The sequence below is a fragment of the Carlito syrichta genome, unplaced genomic scaffold, assembly GCF_000164805.1.
Source record: "Carlito syrichta isolate Samal-C Ts95f unplaced genomic scaffold, Tarsius_syrichta-2.0.1 Scaffold98231, whole genome shotgun sequence".
NCBI classification, from domain to species: domain Eukaryota; kingdom Metazoa; phylum Chordata; class Mammalia; order Primates; family Tarsiidae; genus Carlito; species Carlito syrichta.
Window position 1 is genome coordinate 58,123 of NW_007042327.1, and position 10,111 is coordinate 68,233.

Consider the following 10,111-nt stretch of genomic DNA (forward strand, 5'->3'; position numbering starts at 1 on the left):
TTCCGAAATGTCACCAACAGTGCACATGCATTACAGACGTTTAAGACATTTGGAATAGTATAATGAAAATAAAAGTCATCTATAATCCTATACCCAGTGATAATTACTATGAACATTTTAGAAATTTTCATCTTTTTTTTTTAACTTTTGAAAAAGTCACATATTAAGCTTGAAAATCAGAGAGTTGTGTGTCCCTCCTCCAGCATCCACAGCAGATCCAAAAGGCAGCCGTGTGTCACCTGTTGTCTCTCACAGACACACACAGACCTCCTTTTCCTGTACCCAACAGCAGCATACCACACATACTATTTTGTTCTTTGCTTTCACGATTTAACAGTACAGTGTAGACTTCTCTCTGTATTATTAAATAAGGATGTTTTCATTCTTTTTTTGGTTGCATATTTAGCCCCTTACCCTTTGGCCATTGAATTAGTTGCATTTGGTTTCTGCTGCTGACCATTTGCGTATGTTATTTTGTCTGTGTGCCTCTGTATCCATAAGGTAAATTCCTAAAAGCATCATGAATGGGTAAAATGAATTTGTGGTATTGTGTTTCCCTCTGAGATGTTTGTGGCTCTGTCTTGACTCCCACCAGCAGCACAAGAGATGTTTTTTCTTTCAGCTTTGTCAACACAGGGTCTTGTGAACTTTTGGATTTTAACCAATATAATAGGTGAACAATGGTATCCTGAGTCCAGCATTTATACATCTCTTGTTAGAACCATCTGTATTTTCTTTTCTGTGAGCGCTCTGCTCAGATCCCGCATTCATTTTTCTGTTGGGAAATATAGGTCCCTTAATATAGGGTGGAGATTTGTCTTTTGTGTTGTAAGTTCCAACTAGCATTTTATTTGTTTCTTGGTGAGCTGGGTCTGAGTCTTCTCAAGTGGTGGAGAACATCAGAGCAGCCAGAAACACCCTGTGCCAGTGATTGCTTTGGTTTCTGGCCCTTCTTGCTCTGGTGAACTTGGTGCAGCCTTAATCCTTACCCAGAAGGGGACCTTTGTGGTTATGTAGTCCTACCCTGTCTCTGTGTTCCATGTAATCACAGTGACATTTTCTTGAGGTGAGAGAATTAGGGGGTCTTGAATTGACTGATATCAGAGATCCCTTCCTTGAAATGGCTGCCTTATTCTGAGTGGGAATCTGCATACTTCAACTATGATTAGATTGCAAGTAAAAATCAGGCTAACCTGGAATTAAAATTAAGAGCAAGCTGGGTGTGGTAGCATGTGCCTAAAATTCCAGCTACTTAGAAGGCTGAGGTGGGAGGATGGCTTGAGTCCAGGAGTTCAAGTCCAGTCCAGGCAACATGACGAGACCCTGTCTCTCTAAAAAAAAAAAATCCAACCATGGATTTTATATTTCTACTGTGTTGGAAAATTGGAAGGGTAGGCAATCTTGGACTATTAGCATGACCTATGGCCTGCAGAGCCACTCAGCTCAAGGAAGCCAAGTGCCACTTAGTGGGCATTAGTTTAGAAGAGGACAGGAATCTGAGCTTTTGGAGAAAAAGGCTCCCAGGCTGTTCAGCACTTAGCATTCTTCCCCTAACCCAGGGATCCTGTTACAGCTCAGGATCACATTTCCTCCAGGTGAATCCCACCCCCACCAGTCCTGTGTTCTGGAATGATGCTGGGAGCTGTGCTTCTCTGGCAGGAGTCCAGGCAGTGATGTCCTCCCTGCACCTGCCCCTTCTGGCACCAGCATGGCTCTGCAGCCACCCAGGAACCTCTCTGACCTGTGGTCTCCCCTATATTCTCATTCTACCATGTCCATGGTTGGCCTTGAGGGCTGGTCAGCTGCTGCTCCTGCAGGATGGACCCCTCCTCTGTACTAAGAAGGGGAGACTGATGAGGTAGCATAGAACACAGAGCCCTTTCTCCTGACAGTGACTTCCTGCCAGATCCCTGGGAGAATTTTCTCAGGGCATAATTGAAAGACCAGAAGCTTAGGGAGGTTGGAGATCGGGGTGGGATTTTTCAAAGGAATTGTTCTGAGTTGCCATCTTAATTAAAGCCAGGGTATGGTGTGGCTGGGTAGCCTGATGGCCCTGTCCCCCAGGACCTGAGTGTCTGTGAATATAGGCTAGGAGTGTGAATTGGAGGCCACCCCAAACATCCTAGCCCCTACGTCTCCATGTGGAGCTCAGTGACCTCAGTGACCCTCAGTGACAGTATCTCACTTATTTGGGTGCCTGTTGGGTTGTGTCCCCAGGAGGGCAGGGATGTCCCTTCGCTTTCTGTACACAGCCTTTATGCTCACATGTGGAGGAACACAGCTTGTCTTCTGGTGGTTGAAGGAATGTGCAGATGGAAATAATGATGGTGTATTCGATGGGGTGTGAAGAAGTGATTTGTTAAATGGTTCTCTGAGTTAACAGGGTCCGTGGTGGGGTCTAGGAGACTTAGCTTGGAAAGTGCTATCTAGGGCCTCACTGAGCAGGTGGCACTTGGTGTCCAGCCTTACACAGCTGACTGTTCAGAGCAGAGTTGGACCCCTGGATACCTCTGTGAGTATCCTGAGAGCTATAGTGCCTATTTTCATAAAAATGCACCAGTGTACAAGTATTAATTTGAAATTTCAAGGTAGGCCCTTTGAAGCCCTCCCAGATCTCTTAGGTTATGTCACATTCCACTACATGTGGGAAGCCTGGCCCCTGTGTGGAACCAGAAAATGCAGAAGTGTACAGAGCAGTTTCACAGGTCTCTATCTGGTTGTTACTAGCTAAGAGTTAGGAACTAGCATTCTTCTCAGATGCTGAAGTGTGAGGGGAGTGAAATAAACTTGTACACATGGCCATCCAAAATAAACGATATGCATGTGTTTACAGGCCGGCCACTGCCTTGTACATAGTCATCATCAAGACACAGGGCTCTGGCAGCAGCGTCTATCTCTTGTCACAGACTGGGCTGGGCCCTTTCGGCTGGCCCAGAGCTGTGTAAGGGGCTGGATAAGCCTCAAACGGGAACAGTGTTTTCCTACAGAATGTTTTCAGAGCAAACCATTAGACACTTTGCAAATAGAAGTACAAGCTTAGCAAGAAACCTTCCAGGGCTCAAACCTTTCTGCTGAGGGGCCTTGTCTTAAAACAGCAACAAAGCTTTCTCTTCCCTCCTTTTGACTTTGTTATGGCTCCTGGCTTTCTCTCTTGGTGTGGGAGATTTGCAGGGCTTCCATGGGAGCTAGAGACTAGAGGTTGGGCAGGCACATTCCTAGTGTAGCCATCCCTTGATATGTTCTTGGGAGTCACCTAGGTCTGCTGCTGGTCCTCAGGGTGCTCCTGGTGGCAGCACTCAGCGTCGTCACCTCACTGGGGAGCTAGATTGGTTCATAAAGAAGCAGCACCAGCCTCAGTGCAAATGCTCAGAGGGAGAAGGTGGTGGTAGGTAAGCAGATGCTTAGGAGAGTGGAGTAGGTCCCCCTGAAAACTGGGACATTTTAGCATGACTCCCCTAGAGGAGAGGACCCTACGCCAGTGTGCAAACCAGACTGTGGGCTGGAGCTCCAAGGCCAGCCAGCATGGTGAGAACAGTAGAGACGACCAAGCTGGGCAGACACTATAAGAGCCTAAATGTGCTCTCCCCTCCTTCCTAGGTCCCATCACACCCACAGCTAGTATGTGTTCCTGGCTCTCCATGAGACCTCTCCCAAACTCTTTCTCCTGTGCACATCCTGTACCCTTCTCTACTTGTGCCTTTTCCTAGAACTCTCTCCACTTTCTAATGCTTCATACAATTTGCTTACAATGATGACTCCCGATGCTGCTGAGTGGGAGCCCCCCAGGTTCAGGGCTGTAAGTTGTTTTCTTCCCGGTTGTACCCCAACAAGTGCCTGACCCAGGACTGAGAGACACAGCACACTTCAGGTGGTTGTTGATGTGCACATGACATCGCTATGCTCCTTGGCAGAGAAAAGACAGCTACATTTGACATGATAGGGGGTCTCAGTATTAATTCTGATTCTGTGGTGTTCTAAGCAGCCACTTTGAACTGTGTCCTAAATAGGACTACTCAAAAATAGAAAGACCTTTTCTTTCCAGTGGTCCACATTTCTGGCCTTGTGTAAAGTTAAATGGAGATCCTTGGCCAGTGGTTTTCCATGGACACAGTGGCAGCAGTGCATGGAGCTGCCTCTCCCTTGCCTTTCTGTTCCCTTCTACATAGGGATGCTGAGGTCTTAACTACTGCTCTGGCAAGTTGAGTAACTAGCCTGGGTCCCTGGGCAAATCTCACATGGTATGATCTTTGATTCCTTAAGAGGCTGGACTGTTTCTCAGAGTTTGACATGAGCTTTCTACCCTGCAAAGACTCTGACCAAATAGAGGTAAGGTTCTGGGAACTGCCTGCTGAGTCTTACTTGGTTAGCACTCAGTTCTGGAAGAAGCTGAGAGTGTTGGCCTCCTCTGGGACTTTGGAGAAGGACTCTGGGTTTTGCCCCCAAATCTTGTCACTCGCCAAGCCCTCTTATGTGTTTCACCCTGAGGGACTGTAGACCAGCAGTGATGAACCTTTGCCTTCCAGACTCAGCCATAACCCATAGCCCCTACACCTGCACCCTTCCTTGGAGCCCCTTCAGTGGTGCTGAGGCCCTGGGAAAAAGCAGGAGGGGTTTTCCGGGTGCCCTAAGGAAGGTCAGGCAGCGGGTATTTTGCAGATAGCTGGAGTTGGCAGGGATCCTAGCAGGTAGTTTGGGTCACAGATGTGTCTTATGTTCTTCCCAGGTTTCTCTTCCCCACTGCCTGTTTTCTGCTTGAGAGAATAAAGACTTATTTCTGCATTTGAAACTGCTGACTACAGTCTCTGCTAGCCCTCTGGGGGGATCCAAAAGGAGAGCTTGGGTCTGTTGCTTGAGGCTTCAGGGAAAAGACTCTAAGAATAACCTGTGGGTGCTGGGAGCGAGGACTATGAGGCAGCCTGTCAGGACAGTCTCTCTCATCCCACACTCTTGTGTCCCAGAGAGAGGACTGAGGGGCTGTTTGTACCTTCTGGCCTGAGGCAGGCGGAAGTCTGACCCGGCCTCCTGGAGCTGTCCCGTTCCCCCCTTCCCCACCCTTTACCGGATGTGGGTGTGTCAGCCTGTCCTGCCAACTGGGAGCTGGGAATAGCTGAGCTGGGTCAGGGGTGATGGGAAAAACGCCACTTGGCTACGCTCCTTGGTAGTGGGAACAGTGAGCAGAGGAAACATGATGGGGGAGGTACTGTAGAAATGAACAGTTTGGAGAAGAGCTGATGTGTGTTTTGCTTCTGTTGTAGAACTGGTGATATCATGAAGCTCTGTGTTCTCTGTGTAGGATGTAGGAGGGTGCCTGCCCCTCTGCTCTTATCAGCCTGGCTGGGTCAGCGTGGCCAAGCCATGACATCAGGGGTAGAGATCCCACACCTGGTGCCTGGAGCCCTGGGGATGCAGTGAGGAACAGCCACAGGGAGCTTTGCTCAAGCAGTTGCTTTCCTGTGCCATACACCAAGTGCTGTTGGCTCTTAGTGAGCAGCCTGTGCAGTGAGCTGTGGGGCAGGGTGGAGAAGCTGGCTTTTCCCTGGGTGTTCAGAACCTTCTACTGGAAGCATCCCCTTCCTCCTTCTGTGTGGTTCCCCTAGGAAATGACATGGGGCCACATGCCCAGTGTGGAAACTGTTCTCTGGGCAGAGGCTTCCTGGAAAAGATAGTGTCCCCAGAGAGGGCAGTGTTTCCCTTGGCCCCTTTTTTCCCTCCATTCATGAAATGCTTCTCCGTACCCACTGTGTGCCTGATGCTTTACCAAATGTGCGGTGAACAGGGAACAAAACCCACAAGACCCCTCCTTAAGAATGTGTTCTGGCTGGGGGGGACAGCATTAGGAAGCAGACAAGGAGCATCCTGTGGTCAAGTGCTTGGGACAAGTGTGCACAGAATGAGGAGTTGGAGTGCCGGTGGGGCCAGGGTTAGAGAATGCCTCATTGAGAATGTAGCGCTTGAATTGAGCCTGATGGAGCAAGGAGCCCTGGGCATCTGTGGAGAGAGCCTGTGGCTGAGGGAAAGTGCCAGGGTCCTGAGGACAGGTGGACCTGAGTGACTGGGTGCAGGAAGTGAGGTCAGAGGAACATGGGCACTGCAGGATGTGAACGGGTGGATGGTGCCTGCGGTAACAGTGCCCACTCTCTGTAGCCTGTGCACGTCTGGTGTGGTGCGTCTCCATATCAACAGCTGGCTGGAGGTGAGCTTTTGCCTGCCTCACAAGATCCACTATGCAGCTTCGAGCCTGATCCCCCCTGAGGCCATCGAGCAGAGCCTGAAAGCCATCCGGTGAGTGTCAGTCCCTGCATGCACACTCCTTGCCAGGGCCCTTCCCTTTAGCTTCTATCTGAGACTTTACCATTTACTTTGTTCCAAAAAGTCTGTTTTCCTTTTCTTGCTGCAGAAGTTGGCAGGTAGGGCTCTGCTGTTTATGGAAACTATATACAAAACATATGCTTTTATACACAATTATGTCCAGAAATGACCAATCTCATGTTTCCCCTAGGCCTTCCCAGCACTGTCTGGGTGAGTGGGGCTCCCTGCCAAGGCTCTCACCTTAGACCTGGGTAGGGCAGTCTGGGTCTGAGTGGCCTGGGGAAGAGCCGGACCACTAGAAGGACCTCATCTTCATGGTATTGCCCCTGGATCTTTTGCATTTAAATTCCAGAACTTGTGGGACCCTCGGTTAATGTCTTAATTGATTTCTTTTTTTTTTTTTTGAGTTGGAGTCTCACTCTGTTGCCCAGACTGGAGTGCAGTGGCCGCTCCTGGCCACCGCAGCCTTGACATGCTGGGCTCTGGTGATCCTTCCACCTCGCTTTCCAAGTAGCTGGAACTATAGGCGCGCGCTACCATGCCCAGCTAATTTTTGATTTATCATAGAGATGAGGTCTCGCCAAGTTGCCCAGGCAGGTCTTGAACCCACGGGCTCAGGCAATCCACTCACCTCAGCCTCCCAAAGGTGCAGGATTACAGGCTGAGCCACCAAGCCTGGCTTAGTTGATTCTTAAAAGGATACAGCTGAGGCCAATCTTCTGGCAACAACCCCCCCCCACCCCACTGCCAAGTCCCAAGTTTCCTTGAATATTTTTTAATTGAAAAAACATATCTGGGCACATTCTGGAAATTTGGAAATGACAGAAAGCAAAGTGCACCCAGTCCTCCCACCCTCCCCTAGTCTGTGAGCCAAGTCAGATGTCTTTCCTCCCAGTCTTCCTTGGTAAGCATATTTTTGTATAGTTCTTTTCATATTCTGTGGAACAGACTGTGAGGGAATCTTGACTGAAGGGATTTTGCTTGTCTCATATTTGGGACTATCTCCTTAGGAAAACTCATTCTAAAAAATATTTTTTTTAAAGATGTGAGGTAAAATTCAGGATTAGGGATACATGTGGACATCATACAGGTAGAATTAGGGTCTCCTTTTGGTCCTCACAAGGAAAATTCATTTCTTCCATCAGCAAGCGTTTGCTGGGTCACCCCAGAGGTGGGATATGGATTCTGATCTTCTAGCCTTCTCCAATTTTGTCCTAATTTTTTCTGACAGCAATCCTTACAGATTGTGTAAAGGCCCCTACCCACTGCCCTTCCCTCTCATCCTTCCCTCGACCTTTTCTCCCCACACGCCCCGTGATGGGTGACTCTGTTTTACAGCCCATACCATGCCCTGCTGCTGCTCAGTGACGAGAAGTCCTTGCTGGGTGAGCTCCCCATCGACTGCTCTCCTGCCCTGGTGCGGGTGATCAAGACCACGTCTGCTGTGAAGAACCTGCAGCAGCTAGCCCAGGATGCGGACCTGGCCTTGCTGCAGGTATGGTCTGGGGGCCTGGATGGGTGGGTGGAGGGACCTGGGCGTATCCAGAGCAGGCAGCTTCTGGGAGGTGGGAGGCACTGGGGTGTCAGGAAAACAGGCTGCCCACCATGCTGCATCCCCAGGACCTCCGTCCTCCCAAGAGCTGCTGCACGGCCTGCCGTGGGGCGGGGATGGTTCCTGGGGTGGCTAGAGGGTCTGGCATCTGCGTTAGCTATGGAACTAACTTCCTCCTCTATCTCTATGGGACGCTCGACTGTGAGAGAAAGAAATGAGGTACTCCCAGCACTGGAGGACAAGACACCAGAGCTAGGGCATGGGGGATACCGGAGCATGCAGAGTTTCGGGCCAGGCCACAAGGCCTCATAGTGGTATAAAAACTAGCATGTGGGAAGTTGTGGGCAGGAAGCTTGGACATGGGCCCCATGTGCAGAACCAGGACCTCATCTGGTAGTCTTACTCTGCACATATGCTGGCCTGTTCCCTTTGTGCAAGAGGCCTCCTCCTTGCCAAGCCACATGCTTCTGCGCCAATCTGCGCAGAAGATTGCTCTTTCTGTCAGATGAAGGGCCCCTCACCCTTGTCCATGGATCTGGTTGGGGTGGAGTGAAGAAAAGAACCAGGAGACATCAGAGGCCATGAGATAGGGCTGCTGATAGGGCGATCTCAGATGGCAGGCTGTGGATCAGCTATGACTCCTACTTGTGCAGAGCGGCCAATCAGATGACAACCTGAGGGTGACCAAGACCCTGGATCTGGTATGCACCATGCTGCCACCAGGGGACAGCAGAGGCCTGGTACTGGGCTGAAGAGGAGCACAGGCATGAAGTGGACTGCCTGGGTCCCTGGGGCTCAGTGACCAGGGCTTAGTGACCAGGCTCTGTTTGGGTCTTTGTAGCATGTCTTCGCCTCTTAGCATGTTGGGGGAGCTTATGCAACAAGGCCTGATGCCGGCTGTTTTTTTCCCTGAAGAATCCTTTTTGGATTGCCTTTCAGAATAGGTCTCTCCCTCCGCTGTGTCCCATGACCCTCTATCCGTCTGCTGTGAGAACACTTACTGGCTCTGTCTTTGTTCAGTCTCCTGGGCTAGACAAGGCCCACTAAGCACCATGTCCTGCCCACCTTCATAGTGTCCACAAGATGCAATTTTAAATAAAGTTGTCATTCTGTAACTATGGAGTGAGGGGATCATGTGGTGGACACCGGTGGTGTTTGCAGATCCTGTCTTAGGCCACTGTTCTCTACTGAGACTGATGGGAGTCTGTGGCAGACACTGCGCCTTACCCTTGTTGTCAGAGTCTCCTTAAACAAAGCTTTGATGTCCCTTTGATGTCCCCTTCACTTCCCTGCCTTGGCCTTGCCTGGGGTGGGGATAGGCTGTTTCCTGTGGTTTCCTTCCACACTCCCCCTTGATGTACCTTGGGCGGATCAGCAGGGTTTGCTGCTGGTGTGGCTGTGCAGATACATCCTGATTCACCCCTGGTTGGTCACCTTGCCAGCCTCTGGGGCTGCTGTTTCCTGAGATGGCCCGTGGGGAGCATCTGCTTCAGGTGCAACTGTCATAAGATGGTTTAAAATCCTGCATGTTCATTTCAGTCCCAAAGGATTTGCCAGTACATTTTGGTGTTTTTTTTGTTTTGTTTTATTTTTGTTTTTGTTATGATAAGCTTAATATGTTCTTTTTTATAAAAATTCAAATATTAGCCGGGGCCGGTGGCTCAGCCTGTAATCCCAGCACTTTGGGAGGCCGAGGTGAGTGGATTGCCTGAGCCCGCGGGTTCAAGACCCGCCTGGGCAACTTGGCGAGACCTCATCTCTACAATAAATCAAAAAATTAGCCGGGCGTGATAGCGCACGCCTGTAGTTCCAGCTACGTGGAAGGCTGAGGCAGAAGGATTGCCGGAGCCCAGCAGGTCGAGGCTGCGGTGGCCGGGAGTGGCCACTGCACTCCAGTCTGGGCAACAGAGTGAGACTCCAACTCAAAAAAAAAAAAAAAATTCAAATATTACATGGATTACAGGCACAAAAGGAGAAAGCTTCCATAATCTTATATCCCAGAGGTAACCACTGTTGATCTTTCCAGGTTTTTTACTTTATATATGTACAAACATTATTATTATTTTTTATTTATTTATTTATTTCATTTTTTTGAGTTGGAGTCTCACTCTGTTGCCCAGACAGGAGCCTTGCCTGCTGCGCGCCGGTGATCCTTCTGCCTCAGCCTTCCAAGTAGCTGGAATTACAGGCGTGCGCTACCACGCCCGGCTTATTTTGATTTATTGTAGAGATGAGGTCTCGCCAAGTTGC

At 49.7% G+C, this 10,111-nt stretch overlaps 1 protein-coding gene across 3 annotated transcripts in view; it reads left to right on the forward strand.

Moving 5' to 3' along the window:
- The window catches only part of NPRL3 (NPR3 like, GATOR1 complex subunit), a 39,120-nt gene that overhangs the window by 26,843 nt on the left and 2,166 nt on the right, over positions 1–10,111 (forward strand). For all 3 annotated transcript variants that reach the window (XM_021714988.1, XM_008063368.2, XM_021714987.1), the window contains 2 exons: positions 6,145–6,282; positions 7,648–7,804. In XM_021714988.1, coding sequence (XP_021570663.1) covers positions 6,145–6,282; positions 7,648–7,804 — 295 coding nt within the window. The remainder of the gene's footprint in view (positions 1–6,144; positions 6,283–7,647; positions 7,805–10,111) is intronic.